This window comes from Pleurodeles waltl, chromosome 11, assembly GCF_031143425.1.
Source record: "Pleurodeles waltl isolate 20211129_DDA chromosome 11, aPleWal1.hap1.20221129, whole genome shotgun sequence".
Lineage (NCBI taxonomy): Eukaryota > Metazoa > Chordata > Amphibia > Caudata > Salamandridae > Pleurodeles > Pleurodeles waltl.
Genome location: NC_090450.1, coordinates 127,311,929 through 127,334,681, shown reverse-complemented (window position 1 = coordinate 127,334,681; position 22,753 = coordinate 127,311,929). Strand labels below are relative to the sequence as shown.

The 22,753-nt window shown below is 45.7% G+C and overlaps 1 protein-coding gene across 3 annotated transcripts in view; it reads right to left on the bottom strand.

Annotated features, from left to right (window-relative positions):
- IFT80 (intraflagellar transport 80) overlaps positions 1-22,753 on the bottom strand; it is a 543,739-nt gene that overhangs the window by 436,936 nt on the left and 84,050 nt on the right. For all 3 annotated transcript variants that reach the window (XM_069213254.1, XM_069213255.1, XM_069213256.1), the window contains exon 5: positions 11,428-11,496. In XM_069213254.1, coding sequence (XP_069069355.1) covers positions 11,428-11,496 — 69 coding nt within the window. The remainder of the gene's footprint in view (positions 1-11,427; positions 11,497-22,753) is intronic.

The window sequence follows — 22,753 nt, the reverse complement described above, 5'->3', positions numbered from 1 at the left end:
CGACACCGCCAACTGGATGACCACTAACCACCTCAAGCTCAACTCAAACAAAACCAAGATCATCCTCTTCGGCCCCAACAAAACCACATGGGACGACTCCTGGTGGCCCACCACCCTAGGCCCCGCACCCACCCCGCAAACCACGCATGCAACCTCGGCATCATCCTTGACCCCTCCCTCTCCATGACACAGTAAATCAATGCTCTAGCCTCCTCCTGCTTCCACACACTCCGCACTCTAAAAAAACCCCCCTACAAATGGATTCCCCCAGAAACCAGAAAGACAGTCACCCACTCACTCATCAGCAGCAGACTGGACTACGGTAACGCCCTCTACGCCGGCACCACACTCAAACTCAAACTCCAGAGAATCCAGAACAAAGCTGCACGCCTCGTCCTTGGCCTCCCCCGCCACAAACGAATCTCACCACACCTCAAATCCCTTCACTGGCTCCCCATAGACAAGAGAATCACATTCAAGATCCTCATCCAGGCACACACATACCTCCACAACACCGGCCCAACCTACCTCAATGAAAGAGTTAACTTCCACACTCCCACACGCAACCTCTGATCAGCTGACCTCGCCCTCGCCACAGTCCCCCGCATCCAACGCACCACCACAGGAGGCAGGTCTTTCTCCTACCTCGCCCCCAAAACCTGGAACTCCCTCCCCACCGACCTTTGCAAAACCAAAGACCTCCTGGTCTTCAGAAAGAACCTCAAGACATGGTTGTTCGATCAGTGACCCTCCCTGCCGCCCCCCTGATTTCCCCTCCCCCCAGCGCCTTGAGACCCTCACGGGTGAGTAGCGCGCTCTAAAAATGTTTTTGATTGATTGATTGATACGGCAAATGGGATATCCATCGCATTTGTAACAGACTATTCCCCTTTGCTGAGATATAAATCAGGCCCCTTTTCTGTTCTTCGCAAGCTGGTTTGAGGATTACACTTTTTTTAATGCCCGCATATGATTTTAATTTTCTTCACTGTTTAAAGTCCCCAGCTAAATCGCAAAAGGCAAAAATGAGTCAGAGTTGACAATGATTGAGATGAAAGTGCCGGAGTGTGACATAGGTCACATTTTATTGGACTGTGCAAATTTATGAAAATATTAGGATTTACTCCAGTATCTTCGGGTTGAGTTTGTGGTATATAAATCTGCACAAAAAAAAATCTTCTTACAATGCCCTTACATGCAAGGAGATGGTTATCAACAGCTGCAGCAAAGGAGGGAATTTTGTGTCATTGCAAACACCTATAATTCCATCATATAAGGTGTGGTTTGAAGACATTTAATATGGTCTCTTATGAGAAGTTGATTTTTATAAATTGAATGGAAGACTGGTGCAACTTTGGGAGTTGTAGAGTAATTTCCTTAGAAGTGAAAATATTATGAAAGGGATACTAAACATTGTGGTAATTTCAGATTCTTGGTTACGATAGTGATGGAAAAAAGTTACTAACTTGTAACTCTGGTTCTACAGGATTGGCATCTTCCATCTATTTACATGCCTGAATTATTCCGCAGCATAAGAGTAGGCGCCCCTGGAACTGGAGTTACAGGTAAGTCACTTTTTATCTTCTACAGCACTGCATCTTTCATGGGCTCACATGTTTGTATTACAATCACAGCAGTATCCTTCAAAGTGGTTGGAGACCATGAAGCTCACCTTTATGTAAATAGGTTTCTGAGCAATACCCTTCCTACAGGTGCATCCCTGTTGGTATCTACATCAGTGCAGTAATGGTCAGTAAAAGCATCTGTGGTCTTCCATGTTGTTGCTTTATAAATGTCTTTTAAAGAAAACTCAGCATAAAGGGTTGATGTCGTTGCCCTAGCAGAATGTGCTTTAACCTGATGTATGAGAGGATGTGATACAAGACACAAGGATGTGATACAAGACACAAGGCATCTTGCCAGAGTCTGCTTGGCTATTGAATTGCTCTTGTTTACGGAGATAATGGAAACAAATGACTGATATGATTTCCGGAAGTCTTTTGAAATACTTTAAAAGAATTTAAGATATTTGGTTACATACAACCAATGCAATGATCTCTCCACTGCTGAGGCTGAATTTGCAAAAACGATGGCAAGACTGTCCTTTGTTTCATATGAAATGAAGAAAGAACGTTAGGTATACACCTTGGATTGATTGTTAAATTTACTTTATCTTTTTCAAAATGTTAAAAAGGTTGTCTACGTGCTTGTAATGCACCTGCTCTCCTAGCAAACCTGATGGTAAGAGGAAAGCTGTCTTCCATGAAATGTGTTGGATTGATGTCTTATGAACTGACTGAAAAGGCTGGTGCATCAAGGCTGCTATATTTAGCTCTGATTCTGGAGCCAGCTTCGGAGCAGGCGGAAACATTCTGAATAAACCCTTTGTAAATTATTTTATTATTCTCTGTGAAAATAATATTTCAGGTTCCCTAACAAACCGTGATATTGTGGCCTGATGAACTTTAATTAAAGCAATTGCCAGTTCTCTTTCTCTTAAACGTAAGAGATGGCAAAAATTGATGAGGTGATATCTCTAGTGGATTCAGTTTTTCCTTTGTCACCCAATGCAGGAAATGGTTCCACTTCAGGTTGTATGTCTTATCGTTAAAGGCACGCTTGCTACTTTCAATACATGTTTCCAGCGCTAGGGGATTGGCAAATGTCCAAACTTTACATCTTGAAGAGCTATGCTGCTGTTAACCTGACCAATTGTGAATGGTGGTGAGGTGTCTTTCTTTTGGTTCATAAAAGCAGACCATGATCAAAATTGAACTGGACTTGTGTCTGTATTGGCATGTTATATAACTGCACATTCCGGTGTTAAGGTAGGTGACTATGCCAGAATTATATGTATCGCTGCACAGTTCTCTATTATCCTTGCAGATAACTTTGGGAATTGGAACAGTTGAAGAAAAAGCATAAACTAACTTTCTTGTCCAATTTACTGTAAATGCATGCCCCTTTGAGCCATACAAGGCCATATGCGTTAAAAATATCTGCATTTGTAATTTAGCTCTGTAGCAAACATGTTCCAATGAGAAGTCCTGTCTCTGAGAGACTAGGTGTAATTAGCTGTCATCTATTTCCCACTTTTGGACTCCGAGGATTGTCTACTTATAAAATCTGCTGCATTGTTTGCCACTCCTATGACGACATGTTCCGCAGACAGTTCCACATTGTGGTCAATTGTTTATGTCCACAATTTTGGGGCTGTGTGATATAGTAGAAGTGAACTGGTTCCTCCTTGTTTTCATTTATAAAACATGATTGTTGCGTTTTCTGTAGTCACCAGGATTTGTGCGACTTGAACTATAGGCAGCAAAACATTTAATGCCAACTTCACTGCTCTGAGTTCTGAGATTCTTGTGTGCAACTGGCATTCTCCTTTTGTCCACAGTCCATTTGAATTCCTATTTTCAAATGTGAACCCCACCCTGTTAGTGATGCATCTGTACATAGGAATAGCTGGGGCTTCATGAGATTCAGTGGTTGGCTTTTGAAGATATTCTCCTTCTTTATTCACCATTAAAGCGATTCATGGATGGTGTTATTTTAACAGCAGAACAGATTTTAGATATTCCCAATTCTTTAGGAACGGTAGAATGTCTTATAATGAAACCATAAGAAACCTGTCTCTTCAGGAATTTATTTAGATTCCTTAGGTCCAGGACTGGTCACCCATTCCTTGATCTCTTTAGTATGGGGAAGACTTCAGCAGAAACTTTGATTTTTTTTTCCCTTTTGGTGGCACTTCTTCTATGGCTTTCTTGCTAACAAATTTGAATATCTCCAATGCTAGCTGTTGTAGATATTTGTGTTTTTCTTCCCTTGGTGGGCTTTCCATGAATTCCAGGGTATTACCATAATGAACAATGTCCAAAACCCATTTGTCCGAAGTAATATGCTGCCAATTTACTTAGATTACCACTATTCTTCCTGAATTAGCAGATTATACAAGGAGCTAATCTCTTTTGGAAATTCACCCCCCCCCAACCTCACCACCCCAATCCCCCCTTTAAATTCAGTTTCTGGGATTTATTTCCTCTTTCTCATTGATCCCTCATATCTGATTGGGACTGCTGGTGTCTTTGCTATTTTGCTTCCTGCCAGTTTGACCCTTGTCTCCAAAATGGTCAAAAGAATAAATCATTGATTATACAATTTGGCACCTGTATCCTTTTTAATGTTATTTATTTCACAACACCCCCAATGATCTGGCTTTCATCATGTCTGTTTTGTTTTTTGTAAGAGGTAGATCATAATTCTTTTTCCTCAAAAATCTTAGACCCATTTAAGGGTATGTCCATTACCAGTGGACACTACTTCTGGACGTAATTATGTACTTTTCAGCCATGCATATCTATGTGCTGTTTATTAGGGTAGCAGATGCATGTTCCCCCTCCTTTATAATTGTGTTTACCTTCACCTTTTCTTCTAGCAATTCTTCTAATAGCAGTGCTGCATTTCTCTTACGGGCATCATCTGAACTGGATAAATCTACATCCATGCCACTGTTCACTCTTATGGGAGAGTAGTCTCCCTTAGGTAATGTTGTCGTCTCTGTGTTTGTCTTTTTAGGTATATGTAATGGCTTTGGATCCACCAAAATTGGTAGTAATATTGGTGGCTGAGATGTGAGTACCCTCTCCGACCGCGAGCCTGCTTTTGAAGTTGGAGCGAGTCTCCGAAATGTCCTTGATCATATTCTGCAGGCTATTTAGCATTGGCAATGCTACTTGAAACATTTGTGGGACCGATGGACCCCACTAATGTCTTCAATTCTTCATTCAGATGGTTAGGTGAAAGCAGTTCCTGCGGCTTACGAGTTGGAGGATTATATTCTTTGTATTCCTCCACTGAGTCCACATACTCCAACCTGAAGTATGACAGGTTAATAGCCTCTTGGTCACAGTATAATAGCCTTGTGATCACCCGCTTCACCAAAAGTGACTTAAAGACTCTCTATGTAAGTATATATGTATTTTTTTTAATCTATTACATTTTTTGATTACATGAGGCAGGCAAGGCAGTTAAGAAAAAGTTACTTACCTGTAACTACAGTTCTTCAGCAAAGATATCTTTCCTAGATTCAGATGCTTGAATTTTCCATCGTCAGGCTGAGGATCTTTGGTAGTCAGTGTTAACACTGCAGTATACAATATAGTATCTAGAATTAGAAAGAAACTGAAAACCTACCTTGGCTACAAGTAGCCCATACAACTCATTTTATGGCCCCAACTTTGGCCAATCAGGGGTGAGAGAGCAATCGGATAAAACTCCCCTTTAATCAGAGGATTATGGGGACAAGTGAATTTATCAAAGACACCAATGTTGAAGAACTATATAATTCCAGGCATCTAAATATTTCTTTATCAGTATTTGATTTTTCAAAGTGTCACATAATTGAGTTGAGAACCAAGTAGTTTATCAGCATGCCTACAAAAGGAAAGGCAGAAATTAAAATGACCTTTGCAGAACAGGCTGTTCAACACCTGTTCAACCGCCAGTCAGTCTGTGACTGGTTATCCAAGCAGTAATGCTTGGTGAAAGTATGTATCAAAATCCAAGCTGGTTCTTTGTAAACGTTTGTTCTACTATCAAAGTTTTCATTCTGCTATGAAAAGACTTTTGCCGATGGTCTGCTGCAAGGAACATTGACCCTCTTATAACACTTCTTCATGAAATCTTGCCATATGTTCGTCACCTGACGAATCAAGCCTGAAACACCCCTCTGAGTCCACCTAAGGCAGTCTCTGGCTTTCTGAGCATGCCAAATTCTCCCCCTCTCCTCCTGACTAGAGTAGTTAAAGAACTCATGTAAGGCCTTTATCGCACATTCCCTTCAGTACAAAAAACATTTTGCAGAACTAGCTATGCAAAACCTTCAAAGGGACTCTTGTGAGACAATCTTTCGAGCCCTTCAGTAAAGCATCACTTTGTCACAGAAGATGGATTTTCTGTAAGCCATTATGTCGGCCAGACATGTTTTGAAATTCAGGCTGCTACATGAAAACTAGTTTCAAGCCTGTGCCAAGCTTTATTGTTCACCAACAAGTTTTTCTAATCCTATTTGAAATTAGACCCATTCCAGAATCCATTCTATAGTGTTAATTTTAATTACTGTTGCATTCTATATTTGTATACCTTCACTGAGGCCGAGAGCTGACAGAGATATTTGGCAAATCCTAGTATATTTTGAGCCCAATCTTAGAGTTCCTATACCCACATATCTGCTATGTTGGCAGTTCCCTCTTATCTTCCTTTGGTCTGTTTCCTTTTCCTATAAACCTTTTCTGAATGCCAGGGCTATCTTCCATCTACTAGCAAGGCATTAGTTGTCCCATGCCTATCAGGTACATATTTGAGTATGAGTTAGTATTTTTGTTGGCCACCAGGTGCACAACCTGCTCCCCTTCAGTTCCTATTCAAGTTCCCAATATCAACATGACAATTGCTGCCCCAGTGTCATTTGGGTACATTCTGCTCCTGATCTCCGAACTGCTGTTCATGATTTCTGTAGCCCTAGTCATAAGTGATTGTCTTGACTTACTTCATGACTTCTCACCATCTCTAGTGGTCTTTGAGCTACAGCTAGTGTAGTTCCAATGCTAAGACTCTACCTCTAATTCTTTTCTAGGCTCTGCATTTGCTGCTGACCATTTTCTATCCTATATTCCGATTTGTTCTTGCCACTCTGGTTTTTCACTCCAATTCTACACTATGTTTGTTGCAGCCCCATATCCATTAACAGTATGAGCCTCTGCGCAAGTCTCCATCCCTGTCAGTTAAGTGAAAAACGTCAGTTGGCGCAATTGGGTCCACTGAAGTTGTTCCTATTTCAGTGTGAATATGGACCCAGCCTGCTAGATATCACTGTATTGTCAGTCTGGGTCCTCCTTTACACTGAACACAACATTCTCTGAAAACAATAAAGCAATATCTTTGCAGTATGGCTATTGCTAAGATCAATGTACTACCATCAATCTAAATGACCTTCGATCAATTACCATGAGATTGCTGTATATCAGTACATTCCTTACACTGATCAATACTTGTTGCCCAGTGGCCCTACTTATAGCTCTCCTTTCAGCCAGCTCCTATCCATTAACTTCCTGCTTCTGCTAATGAGGCTGGTACATAACCTGCCTTTCCCAATGCTTATCATCATCTCCTAAATTAATTCACTGTCTTTACTCCCCGGCATGCATCTCCAATGAGATCAGGAGGCAACTAAGAAAGGAACTATTTTGAGCACTCGGCTTTCCTTCCTAGTTTGGTGCAAAGTGACAAACACCACCTCCTGTCCAGTTTGTTTACTGACCACATTCCTATCTAGAGACCCTCCAAGACACGTTCAAGCCATCTACATTATCTTCTAATACAACTTAGGTCTTAAAGCACAAATTAAATACCAGCCTAGTATCTAAGGCAGACCAGTGCTTGGGGGCTTGGCATTGTAGGAGGCTGCATAGGGCTGAACAGAAAGGGATGGTCTGACCAACAATCTCCTCCAAAGTGTGCTCAGAAATGGTAATCTCAGACTCAAAGGCCACGAAGAGCACACTGACCTCAGCTGCGGCTTTCTTTTTCTTACCACGTTTAGCACCACTGCGTTCTAAGTGTTCTCCTGATTCTGTCGGAGATGCTGCTTGCAATTTATTAAAATAATTCTCTCTTCTGTCAAGGTTATGTTTATGACACAGTTCTTCCTGAATTATCATAAATGTCTGCCTTTTTGATCATTGTGACAGCTGGTCCCTATTTTTGCTTCTGCTCTAAAGTCTTGAGTCCTGATGATGACCCCTTACTAACTATAGGTTGAAACATCCTCGATATTGGCGCAATTGGATTATCTTGATAAAGCTAATTAATGTGTTGATACTGATATCCTGTACAATAATAATTAACCTTGTTGCTCATAGCTTCTATTTTGTTATACACATCCTTATTCTCTGTGCTGTGTGATAACTGGAGCACTGAGAGCTATTGTGATAAATTACATATTGTGCACTGAGCAGTATTATGACAAATTAAATGTTGTCCTCTTTGGCTGATGCTAAAGCTCTTGTCTCTTTTGCAGTAATTGAAAAACAGTATTATTAACTGCAAGGTTGCATTTATTGATTGTCTGCATTTCAAGCCATTTCACAATGATGTAATCGATTGTTTCTATTTAATACATTCAATGATTATAAAACCCTCTGATTCCACTAAGAACTGTTGTTGTATATATTTAATATTGCCCTTGGTTCTGTATGATTAAACAGACAGCCCCTGCATCTTATAAGCTCTTCAGAGGCAGATATTCTGAACATGGGGACACAGTAGCCTGAACCAGCACATGCTGCATTGGGACTGCTATTTGAAGAGCAAGGTTAGGGGAAGTGACTGACAGAGGCCTATAGCTGCGCTAAGAGGGTGTATAGGTGCCACCATGGATTTAGGCACTAAGAAGAGTTGACGACACAGGAACAATTCCTAAATGAAAAGATAGGTAGGGGCACAAACCAATCCAAACCAGTGGGACAAAAGGGCAGCAGAAAGGGTACTCTTTGAACTAACAAAGGAAGAGTCAAAATATACAGTCTAGTAGAATACAAAATCTTCCGATTATTTACCTACATTTTACTCAGTGATGTCTATGGGCTTGTTGAGAAGACAGACCTTCTCTTCTTTACATTGTACACCAAAATGGATGATGAACTTTTCTTGCTGACCCCTTGAGCCGCCCCTTTCCAAGCAGAACTAGATCAACTTAATAAAGCACTTTTGAAACTGAAGTGGAGGATGGCTACAGCAGAACATAATATAACTGTACCAAAAATATCATTCCAAGTACTGGATGGAAAGATCTAACATATGGCCCGGACAATGGCAATACCTTCTATCTAAAGGCTTGCAACAACCCACAAAATAAATATCCCAAACCGGGACTCTGATCTCAGCACAATTCTTTGATGTGTTTAGTAAAATGCTCTCTTGAGATCATATTCAATTGTTAAAGTCGCTGCTTGATGAACATGTTTACATGTGCTTTCTTTAACTCCCCCCGTGATCACGACTTCCAAAGTTTCCTCACCAGCGCTTCTTTGCTAAGGGTGGATTTATCAAATGCGACTAATGTTTGTGCCCAACATGTCCAAGAGATTGAATCCCTGCATTTTAAAGCCTAAGAAAATCATTACCTCCCAACCACTGCATTTCATGCCCATCCTGGAATCACAAACTAAAAATGCAACCACCTTATTTTCAACTGCAAACAAATTCGGACACACACATAAAATACATATTGCTACATAACCCATCACAACCTCTCCATCAACAAATTCATGCTCATTAATCTCGGCTCCGTATTCTGACAGTGAAAAGACCTATTGGACTTCATAACCAACAACTACTTGGATGTATTGTTTATCATTGTAATCTCAATTCCCACACTCAGTCTTTCATAGTTCATTTAATCAACCGGCTCCCCTGCAAAGACTTGACTAACAAATTCTCAGATGTTTTCTCCAGTGTTACTATCTCTACCGTCACTACTATTCCTGGGAACTTCAATCCACGTTGATTCCTCTAATAAAACCATAAAAGCAATGGAGCACCTCACTTTCCTAGAACTCACCTCTCAAATTACAACACAAACCTACATCAACATTAACACTTCATAACACATCCTCTACTTTCTATCCACAGTTCGATGCCACTAATCATCTTTTCATAAAGAGCAATAGCTACAGCATCAATTACATCACAACACTGCAGAAACAAACACTCAATGGACAATTTCAGTCACCAGAGATCAAGACAGGTCAATCAAGGTGACTTATTAAGAATTTCGAGGTTGAAAAAAAAGTAATATTCCTAAAAAATAGGGCATTTAGAATTAATCAATTCAGTAATTTGATTTTATATTGAAGGTGAGATGTTTGAAATTAATCCAAAGATATTTGTTCTGTACATGTAGCAGTTGTCTACTACTGTAAATCAGTTAGACTCATGGCTGTGTGAAAGTATATGTCTGCTTAAGAAAGTCACTGCAAAATCCTAATGACCATGGCTCGAGATAGCTTCTTCAGTTCTTTCAGAGATGGGTATGAACAATTATCTTACGGTAAAGAATGAGACTGAAACTTAATTTTGTCTTGCTGAAATTGCATAGAAAAACACTGTCAAACGAAACCCTTCACAATACTTCTGTCCACAGACAGAAAAGTCTTGCATTTATAAGAAAGGTTTATAAGAAAATGTCGAGGGTCATGAGGGAAGTGAATATTGCAATTGAGAACACTCCTTATAATGGAAAGTCTTAAAGTTTCTCTGTCAGGGCTTCACTAAAAGAGACTTTCTGCTCAACGAGAAACATATTATTTACAAGGAATGATGTGTGTCATCTTAGTAGGGTAAGAAACAGCCTATAATAAAAGAAGATGTGAGCTGTGCCTATCCATTGCAGTGATTCTTCCTGGAAGAATACAAAATACAGTGGCTCAGTTAAGGTAAAATGTCTATCTGGCCTTGGACATCATATTGTTACTTAGAAAGATAAAAAAACTTGAGAGCTTTGGAGGAGGCACTTGGTTGACACACAACAACTTTGCTCATTTTATAAGAGATCTCAAAACATGTCTACCTTGTGCCACACTTGGAAGCTATATCTGGCTAGATAGCACTTGCTTGTCACCAAGTTTGCCTTTCAGCATGACAGATTGTCTTGCCTTGAGCCTCCAAGTTGAAGATATTACTGTCTAGATCATGTCAGGCTGCCATCACCGAAACAGACTGAGCTGATTGGTTTACTAACAGGTTGACGTAATCACCTGCGTGTCTGTGTCTAGAGAAGACTGTTACCTTATCCAGATACACATTCTTTGCATCAGAATCATAGGTTAATATTTTTAGAAATAGTTATAAAACCACATCTGATTCTTTCACAATACCTAGTAATACCTACAAGTATGATTTGTCTTTCTGTAGGCTGGTATTTCATGGATGCACAGCTGCTACACAGAGCCACCCTAGATTGGAAAGCAAGGTGCAAACGGAAGCTCACTTCAAAACAATACATACACAGTTCACTACAGGCTGCATCGCATGATGAGACCACCATTATCCAATTACATAGTGCTGAACTTTGTTGACCATTACTCAGTTAACTACTTTCCAATTTACATATGGAGGTATTTATAATAAGGCCGGGAAGCTATGAATATTCACAACATCAACCACTAACCTCTCACAAATTTGCTAGATTGTTCCATTGAATAAAAAGCATCAGCACATAACAGTTGCAATAAGTTGTCTCCACCTATGCTTTGACTACCTGACTTGGCCCCTGTTCTCTTTTCTGTGGTTGTGTTTTGCTACATTCCTTTCTGCTTGTCTAAATACAACATTCAGTGAGAGGTTTAATGATGTAAAACATACCTTGTTGTGCTAATGTTGATCTCAGCATCCCGCTTTTAGACCAGATTTTTATTTGACCATCTTCACCAACTGTTAAGAAATAGTGAGAAATGGTATGCATTTTAGAATGCAGCATATCACGAAAATGTTTACTAACATTGACAGTCTCATGGATGTACAGTGCATTTACAGTGTATTGCCCAGAAAGAGGGCAATGTGTCATTTTACCGAAATACAAAAGTAAGCTTCTACAAGGATTTTATGTGTACCAATGTACTTGGTATTTGTATAGCGCAAACCTAGGCTCAAAAGCAATGGACCACTGTATTATGAAGATGCTAAGAAACCACAAAAGGAGAAACTAAAATTAGTGAAGGTTGACATTCATGAAGGAACTCAAACCTGTAATTACATCATAATAATTCAAAATTCTCTAAACAATAATTAGGGACAAATGGAAAAGGCAGTTGGTACAAATCAGAATGGGATCATGGGAAAGATAACAATGTAGTAAGATCATCCAAAGAGAGATGCACAATTTCTCAGTTGCCTATCTCACACAGCTCATCAACACAATTTACTGTTCTTCATCACCACAGCTAATATTCGGGGAGCCACAGTGAACAGCAACAGAGCAACAGACCACTCTTTTCAGATCATTCGTATGTGACACCGCTTTCTGGTTCTTGCCAGTGCCATGTCTAATCTGTAAACAGTAGTTTTAAAGAACTGAGTTTTTAATTTTCTTGAGAATGTTTTAATTGAGAACAAGTAGAATATAAGCACCTTGCCTGTGAATTCTTGTTGAATGGTAAGAGTATCAGAAAAATAGTGACTCACTATGGGGAGAGCCTTTGCTGGACATGACTGTGGGAAACCCCACGCTACATAAAGAATCCAACTCCAGAATTTGTACATATTCAAGATAACAATAATCCTTCTTGATATACGGGCTAAAGTAGCAATTAAGGCTTCAATCACCTAACACATCCTAGGCACGTATTTCTCACCAGCGATGGAGGGGAACAGTTCCAAGAAATGGAAATTTGAAGAAAGACTCACACTCCAGGATATGTTCACAAAAGAACATTAAAATCTTTATGGAATGTAAGAAAACCTTCAAGGTCCCGGAGCAAGACGGATTTTAATATGCCCAAATTAGGCACTGGGTTATGCAGCGTGCAAATAGAGTAAAAGCCACAACTCACCGCCCTGGAAAATACCTGTTTATATTTAAATAACCAAGGGTGTTACTTAGAAAATTTACACCGCTGAATGTTAGATTCCGCATAAAGTGGAAATACCAAGTACAACTGGAACGAGAATTAGGCAAAGAGATTCCTGGGGCAAATTCGAGCTGGAAAACACTATCTAAATATTTCAGAAGCCTGTAACAGAGGGAACTGAATGCAAAGTTATGATGAGATAGTACCTCGCAACCCAAAGATTATAGCAAATATATCTGAAAGCTTTGAGTCAGTGCCAGAGGTGTGGTGAGGGAACTGGTTCGATGTTACATATATAGTCGAGTCGGAATGTGCGTTCATTCAGGTGACTAGGAATGAAACACTAAGGGTCATTACAACATTGGCGGTATAAGGCGCTTACCGCCGTGCAGAAGACCGCCAATACACCGCCGCGGCTGCGGTAGACCGCCACACACAACACGGAATTCGCTGAAATTCAGACACCCACACAACACCGCCACACCAAAGGTCAGCGATAAACTGGCGGAAACAAATCCTCCACCTCCACGCCAACAGAAACACGCCCATGCTATTACGACCCACGAATCCACGCAGCGGTCTTTCAACCGCGGTATTCCATTGGCTGTACACAGCGCCGCGCTCAAAATACACACACATATACAAAACACCGCCACATTGGACAATTCCAAATACACACACCTGATACACATACACACACCACTCCCACACACCCAACACAATATAAAATACACACCCACATCACACACAAACCCCTACAACCAACAATTCTGAGAGAAGGCCTGAGAGAAGGCCAGAGAGACAGCACAGCTATTGACTACCCCATCACACAGAGGCACACAACACCATCACCCACACAACATCCACCCACACAACATCCACGCACAAAACACCACATACCACTACACTCACCACACTCCTCAACACATACACCACCCCACACATAACACCCCATGTCACGCCAAAGACACCCCCGCTTCTCCAAGGAGGAGCTCAGGGTCATGGTGGAGGAAATCGTACAGGTAGAGCCACAGCTATTTGGCTCACAGGTACAGCACACATCAATAGCCAGGAAGATGGAGCTATGGCGCAGAATAGTGGACAGGGTCAACGCCGTGGGACAGCACCCAAGAAATAGGGAGGACATCAGGAAGAGGTGGAACGACCAACGGGGGAAGGTGCGTTCAACGGTCTCCAGGCACAACATCGCGGTGCAGCGGACTGGCGGTGGACCCCCACCTCCTCCCCCACAACTAACAACATGGGAGGAGCAAGTCCTGACCATCTTGCATCCTGAGGGCCTCGGAGGAGTAGGTGGAGGATGGGACACTGGTAAGTCAAATCTTAACTATCACATCCCCCCACCCTGCCTGCATGCTATCACACACCCCCACCCTCACACCCTCCCCTATCACCCCAAATCCTCACCAATCTATCCATGACACTGATGATACCCATCCCAACACCAAGCCCTGCATGACACAACTAAGCATGGGCACCCCTCACTAAAGCATGCCCACTGCACATACCCAGAACACCTCCCCAACCTTCACCACACAAGCCCCCACACAGGAATGCCTGCTCTGGGGATCACGCACACCCAACCATTGCACACCATTACACACACAGATGCAATAATCATGTGCTTATACCCCGGCAGGAACCCGAAGGAACGTCACCACACCAGAGGGTCCAGACAACACCACTCCACCCCCAGAAGAGGCCCACAGTGACGACAGCAGCTCTGCCCCACTGGACCCTGATGACCAGCCCGGACCATCGTGGGCCTCAGGACAGTCGGTTCCCCTTGCCCAGCCACAGCCCAACACCAAGCTGCCACCCTCTGGTAACACCAGCACAGCACCCACCCAGCGGGCCCAAACCTCCCTACCCAGGACAGGTCAATCAGCGGTGTGTCCACCACTACAGGGCACCCAGGCTAACCCACCAACCCAACAACAACAGGGACATGGGGGCTGTGGTAGGGGACACAGGGTCCAGGGGACGGAGGCACAGGAACACCGGGGAACTGGGAGGGCTGCTGTGTGACAGAGGAAGGACAGGCCAAGGGAACCAACTCTCCACGAGGCCCTATCCTCCATCATGGGAGCATACCACCACTCCCAGGAGACGATGGCCACGGTCCTGGACAAGTTGCAGGAGACCCTGCGTCTGCAGGACGAACTGTATTTGGGGCTCAGGGAGGAGCTCAGGACCATCAGCTCCGCCCTGGGCACCATCGTAGGGGTGCTGACGGATATTCAAAAGACCTTGAGGGACACCGTGGCACTCCAAGGGGCCCCTGACACTAGCCAGGACGACGAACTGCCCACCACCTCCGCCGGCGCTAGTGGACAGGACGCCCCGCCACAGGACCACCACACCAGCACCCCATCCCCTGCAGACGGACAACCACCACGCAAGCGGTCCCTGAGATCCAGGAACAGGACAGAGCAAGATGGCAAGACCCCCGCCAGGAAATAAGACCACCCTGATTGTCCCCCCACTGTCCCACTTTGTCACCCTGTCCAGATTGGAACTGCCCCAGCTCCACTTCCAATGCCCAGATGGGCAGTGCACATGTGAGACGAATAGACTGGACTCTGGCATGGACATTCCTCCACCATCACCCATCACCATTTTACAACCTTCCTTGATTTTTTTTAGCACTTAAATACACACCCTTGAAAGCCAAAAAAATCTTGAGTCAGTCTATGATTTGGAACTTTGTATTATCAATTACAGTGTCATAATGGGTTACCCATTGTAAGGCTAACATACCAATGTCACACATCACAAGCCCTTGAAGGATGCAAGCAGTTGACACGTAGGTTACCACACTTGTGAAACTGAAATGGAAGGGTACAACTCAATTAACAAATAGTGAGTGAAATGTAGATACAGGATAGAGGTAGACGTGTGAAAGTTAATGTAATGTTAAACCAGAAAATGTTCTCACCTGTGTGTCACTGGAAATATTGCTGTATGACTGACTCCCTGTTGTCGTTTTCTTCATCCTCATCACTGTCCACTGGCTCCACAGGCTCCACAGCTGCCACAACACCGTCATCTGGATCATCCTCCTGCAGAAAAGGCACCTGGCGTCGCAATGCCAAATTATGGAGCATGGAGCAGGCGATGATGATGTTGCACACCTTCTTCGGTGAGTTGAATAGGGATCCACCTGTCATATGGAGGCACCTGAACCTGGCCTTAAGAAGGCCGAAGGTGCGTTCGATTACCCTCCTAGTCCACCCATGGGCATCATTGTACCGTTCCTCTGCCCTGGTCCTGGGATTCCTCACTGGGGTCAATAGCCACGAAAGGTTGGGGTAACCAGAGTCCCCCAATAGCCATACACGGTGCCTCTGGAGTTGACCCATCATATCAGAGATGCTGCTATTCCGCAGGATGTATGCGTAATGCACAGAGCCAGGGAACATTGCATTTACCTGCGAGATGTACTGGTCTGCCAAACAGACCATCTGGACATTTATGGAATGATAACTCTTCCGGTTTCTGTACACCTGTTCACTCCAGCGGGGGGACCAGAGCTACATGGGTCCCATCAATGGCACCTATGACGTTGGGGATATGTCCAAGGGCATAGAAGTCACTTTTCACTGTAGGCAAACAGGGAAAATGATGTATTTCCTTACGTGTTTCAGCAGGGCAGACAACACTCTGGACAGCACGTTGGAAAATATAGGCTGGGACATCCCTGATGCCATGGCCCTGTTGTCTGAAATGACCCACTTGCAAGGAAATGGAGCACTGACAGCACCTGCACGTCAGGGGGGATTCCAGTCAGATGGCGGATTGGTGACATCAGGTCTGGCTCCAACTGGGTACATAGTTCCTGGATTGCGGCACGGTCAAACCAGTAGGTGACGATGATATGTCTTTATTCCATTGTCAACAGGTCCACCAGCGGTCGGTACACCGGAGGATTCCGCCATCTTATCATATGTCCCAGCTGATGGTGCCTAAGAAGGACAACAGCGAAGAACCAGTCACTATTCCTCCAGGTATGTACCCACAGTTACACACAAGACTACACCAGACAAAAAAGCCTTCCTGTATGTGTGTTGAGTATAGGCCTAGCTATGCGTGACGCAGTAGTAAATGAAGCCATGTGGGCCCCTGAAATGGCGGCTGCCTGACCTCTAAACTGGGACAATGGGATTGTGGGGTAACTGCGCTGGCGTTGCACACCGTCGCGGTAGGCGGTCGTAGACCGCGGCGCAATGCTGCATTGGTTAACATTGGACCCTATGGGTCCCAGGAGCCAATGAACAGGTGCGCCGGCGGTGATGATGCGCACCGCCGCGGACGTCACCGCCGCGGATGTCACCGCCATTTTCTATGTGTTCACTCACTAGATACCTGACCTTCGACAGGAGAGGACCTACACTGCTAGTGCTGCTGTGACCTCGGTCTGGAAGCGACGATGGCTGCTGCGTCTGGGGAAAGGGCCCCTGCCTTCACAGCACAGGAGTTGGAGAAACTTGTGGATGGGGTCCTCCCCCAGTACACGCTACTCTACGGGCCTCCAGACCAACAGGTTAGTACACTGGGAGCACGTTGTATGGGCTAGGCCTGGGTGGAGAGGGCTGGGTGGAAGAGGGAAGGGGGCAGAGTACATAGAACAGTTATGCATGGGAATAAATGGGCCACATGGCCAGAGTAGGGAGGGGGCCACTCACATTGACGGTGCAGTTGGTAATGACTGTCCCTTTTTCCTTGTGCATGTCATGTAGGTCAGCGCCCACCAGAAGAGGGACATTTGGTGTGCCATCGCCAAGGAGGTCCGGACCCTGGGGGCCCACCAGATACGGGGTACCCACTGCCGTAAGAGATGGGAGGACATTCGCCGCTGCAGCAAGAAGACGACGGAGGCTCAGCTGGGGATGGCCTCCCAACGTGGGAGGGGAGCCCGTCGCACCATGACCCCCCTGATGTTCCGGATCCTGGCGGTGGCCTACCCGGAGTTGGATGGGCGCTTGAGGACATCACAGCAGACACAAGGGGGTGAGTACAACCTCATTCAGCGGAGTTTGCGTGCAGTGGAGGGGTCTGGGTGGGCTGTGGGTGTCCCTAGGCCAGGGCGAATTAGGTAGGCAAGGCCCCTCCGATATGTAGGCCATGTGGCACTCAACCTCACCTCAGCAGAGTGCCAAGTTGAGGTATAGTTGCCCCTGTGGCATCCATGTGCGCAGATTCCCACCATTGCCATGTAGGCCATGTCCCAGAAATTGCATGTGCAGAGGTCAGGAGAACGGCGTAATGCAGGGGGCTGCTGCGTCTGTCTTGTCCGCCAACGGTAGCGGCATGCCATGCACTAAAACTCTCTTTGTTCTGTCTCTCCCCCACCTTTTCCTGCTCTCCCTGTCCTTTTGTAAATCAGCATCATCAGGCGGAGGTACAGTGGCACCGGAGCACGAGAGAGCAGCATCCCACATGGCCATGGAGGGCCACACCACAGACTCTGAATGCACCAGTGGGACGGAGGGCGAGGGGAGCTTCACGCCGGCCACCGGATCACCAACCAGCAACACGGACTCGTCCGCCGATGGGAGCTCCCCTGTGGTGGCGGCACCACCTGTGCGCCCCACTTCTACAGGTACAGCCGCCACCCCCCCACCAGCACCGCCCTCCCAGCAGCCCCTCAGCGTTCGCCCCGTGCCCGCTCACCCAGGAGGGTGGGCATCATCTTCGCCCCAGGCACCTCAGGCCCTGCCCCAGTCACCCCTGCTGCCCTCAGTGAGGAGGCCATTGACCTCCTCCGGTCACTCACTGTTGGGCAGTCTACCATTGTGAATGCCATCCAGGGTGTAGAAAGGGAGTTGCAACACGGTAATGCATTCCTGGGGGGCATTCATTCTGGTCAGGCCGTCCTTCAGCGAACCCTGCAATCTCTGGCCTCAGCACTGATGGCAGCCATTGTCCCGATGTCTAGCATCCCCCCTCCAACTTCCTCCACCCAGACCCAATCTCCTGTACCCCAGCCCATCCCAAGCACACCTACAGACCGGCATGCACACAAGTCAACACACACAAGTAGCTCAAGCAAACATAGGCACCACACACACCACAGGCACTCACGCAAGCCTCACCTACATACAGACACAGCAACATCCACTGTCTCCACTGTGTCCCCCTCCTCCTCTTCTCCCTCCCAGTCTCGTCTACACACACACCTGCATGCACCACATCTACAGGACTAGGACTCGCACCAGGACACCCAGCACCACAAGCTGCTCACCTGCACTCACCACCTCCACTGCCATTTACACGTCCCCTGTGTCCTCTCCCAATGTGTCTGTGACGCCCCCTCCCAAAGTACCCAAACGCCGGCAATCACTGACCCAACATCTATCCACCTCACGACAGCCTCCAGTACCTGAACCTGCACCCAAAACACCTAAAGTGACACCTCCTACAACCACCTCCTCTTCCTCCACTCCCAGACCCCCTCCAGCTACCCATCCCAATGTTTGTCAGAAACTGTCCCTCTGTCAAATTGACCTTTTTGCCCTCACCCCCCCCCCCCTCCAATTCATCAGTCCTGTCGTAGCGCCTCAGCCAAAAAGCCTCCAGTACCAGTGGTGCGTGTTCCAGGGTTTTGGAGTGCACCGGCCACCAGGGCAGGCAGTAGGACCTGGAGCCAAGGCAGTGGCAGCCCACCTCCTGTAAAGGCTCTGAAAATGGAGAGTGGACGATGGGACCGTCTTAAGACTCCTGGTGGGACAACAAGTGACATGGGATCGAAGGCGATTGGTGAGTCAGCTGTAACTCCAACAAAGGTGGGGAAGGTCCAGAGGAAGTCTGCCCAGCCTGTTGTGAGTGTCACAGCGGAGAAGTGCGCCATCATATCCGGCAGGTCCAGACACAACCGCCAGCACCGTGGTCACTGGTCCAGATACCACCGCCAGAATCACAGCCCAGGAGGGCACAAGTATCGTCACTGGTCCAGAGACCACCGCCAGAGTCACAGCCCAGGAGCGCAAAAGTATCGTCATGGTCCAGAGACCACCGCCAGAGTCACAGCCCAGGAGGGCACAAGTATCGTCACTGGTCCAGAGACAACCGCCAGAGTCACAGCCCATGAGGGGCCAGGATGCCACAGCCCCGCTGGGCAATGTAGAGATCGTCATGCCACACACCAATGCCCAGTGTAGAGATCGTCATGCCACACACCAATGTCCGTATCAGAACCGCCATGGCAAAGCACCGCTGAACAGTCCTGAAACGCCATGTCAAAGCACCGCTGAACAGGGCAAAGACCGCCATGTCAAAGCACCGCTGAACAGGGCAAAGACCGCCATGGCAAAGCACCGCTGAACAGTCCTGAAACGCCATGTCAAAGCACCGCTGAACAGGGCAAAGACCGTCATGTCAAAGCACCGCTGAACAGGGCAAAGACCGCCATGGCAAAGCACCGCTGAACTGTCCTGAAACGCCATGTCAAAGCACCGCTGAACAGGGCAAAGACCGCCATGGCAAAGCACCGCTGAACAGGGCAAAGACCGCCATGTCAAAGCACAGCTGAAGAGGGCATGCACCGTCTAGGAATTAATGGACCGCCACATCAGGCATCCTTATCCCATGTGCAGCTGGGACAGTGACAGGACAGGTACTTTCACGTGGAGACTCATCCAGTCTGGGCACCAGTCCCTCTCCAGAACCAGTGGAGACCTGCATCTACTTGAGAGACTGTGGCTTTGCACTCCCCAGGATGGCACAGTGGGAAAACCACCCACTGTAGTGACTTGAGAGACTGTGGCTTTGCACTCCCCAGGATGGCACAGTGGGCAAACCACCCACTGTAGTGACTTGAGAGACTGTGGCTTTGCACTCCCCAGGATGGTACAGTGCAAAAACCACCCACTGTAGTGACTTGAGAGACTGTGGCTTTGCACTCCCCAGGATGGCACAGTGGGAAAACCACCCACTGTAGTGACTTGAGAGACTGTGGCTTTGCACTCCCCAGGATGGCACAGTGGGAAAACCACCCACTGTAGTGACTTGAGAGACTGTGGCTTTGCACTCCCCAGGATACATCAATGGGCATGGAGCCCCGTCGTGGATCTGGCTTCGCATTCATCTGGCTGAGGTGCCCCCCGTTCCCTTCCCCCTGAGGTGCCTGTAGTGTTTCTATCCGATGCCCCGGCAGTGTTCTCTCCGATTTTGGTCAGGTATCTATTGTGGGCCTCGCCCATGCTTTTTTGGACTGTTGGTGCACGGACATTGTTGTGTACATATCTGCACTACTTCTCGGATTGTATGTGTAAATAAGAGTGATTATGAGATATGTATATCTGTATATTTTTGTATGACATGTATATTGGCACATTACAATGTTTGCCCGATTTTCGCATTGTCTTTGCATTCTTCCGGGGGGATTGTGGGTTGTTACTGTGATTTTTGTGACTGCATTGGTGTGTATGTTGTGATATGCGAGGGTGGGGGTGTTTGGTGGGTGTCCCCCTAACTTTTGCCTCGCCCCTCCCCGTGTCGTAGGTGCAGTACTCACCAGTATCTTCTGCGCCTACGTAGCTGTTGGTCGTAAAGGAGCAGAAAAACAAGGGCAGGTAGGATTTTTAATTCGGCCTCCATGGTGTCCTCCTTCCTCGTGGGATGTGTTGAGGTGAGCGTTTTCCCATAGCAAAAGCTGTTTCCGCCGTGTTTTTATCCGCGGTGCATCCGCCCCGGAAAAAGTGGCGGATCGGCGGGTTGTAATAGTGTGGGCGGTACATTGTCTCCCGCCTGTCTGTTGCCGGTAACCGCCGCGCTGCTTGTCTGTTCCGCCGTGGCGGGCGGTGTGTTAAAGTGGCTGTCTTTGTTGGCGGTTTCCGCCAGGGTCATGATTCCCTTTTTTTGTCCGCCGGCCTGTTTGTGGTATTACCGCACCTTTAACACCGTCCGCCAGGGTTGTAATGACACCCTAAGTCACATTCACAGCATGAGTGGTACAATGATCAACCAGACTGTTGAATTTATTACCCTGGGTCAGTGATCCAATCTGGTGAGGTTAGAACATAGATAGCTATATTTTAACATTTGGTGGGGGCAGAAAAGATCAATAGCAGCCTACTGGAAAAATAAGAAAACCCCATCAATAGCCAGTGAATGGACTCCTTATGGCGGGTTATGGCTCTTATAAATAAAATATAAAAAACAAAATAACACATGCTATCCAAAACAGTACTGATACCCTCGAGAAACTTTGGAACCCACTGATTGTTCACTTTCCATCACTTCCTCAACTAAGAGACTTCGCACCAAAGGTTAAAACCTTGTGATTTTTTTGTTTTGAGGAAAATTACATACGAAGGTAAATCCACTACTACTGTAGTCCAAGACTGAAGTGGTAAGTCAGGCCTGTGTGGACAAGGGACGTGCGGGGAGCAGGCCCTGGAGTGAGAGGGGTGGGAGAGAAGCTGAGGAATTGGGGGATTTTAGGAATAGAGTGATATATGGAAATGCTTAGCAGGCTATGTTAAGTTGATGGGAATGTTTACAGTAAAATGAATAAATACTCTGTGTCAAGGATTATGTTGATCTTAAAGAGTTTGCTACCAAGTTGTGTTCTGTGACGGCAGTACAATGTATTTTATTGAATTTATCTACTTTACACTTTGACTCACTTGACACGGAACAGTGAAAGTCACAAAGTGGCAACACCGGCAAAAGCACAAACAAATGTTCCACCCTCAAGGTGAATAAACATCCAAACACATTACCTTTTTACCCTTATCTAGGGTTGCCATAGCACTCTTGAGCAACATCCCTTTTCCTGCCTTGGGATGACTGTTTACAATACATTGTTTTTCTGTGGGTAAACCCAATTAGTTCAACAAAAATTAGCCAAGTCTACAACAATCAGATTACTACGATTTTTTAATTAAAATCTAAGGCCTTAAAAAAAATGTGTCCTCTCCATATGAAAGCTAAAAGTAATTTATTTCAGATCAGTTTTTGTAAACAAAAATAGAGTTTTGGCCCTTATGTGAAATTAGTTGATTTGTGAAAATCAAGTTCTCCAGTTTAGCATTTTTCATATAATCACATGCTCACTCGGCCTCCCTCTTCAAGGTGGGAGTTCTGATTACCGGTAA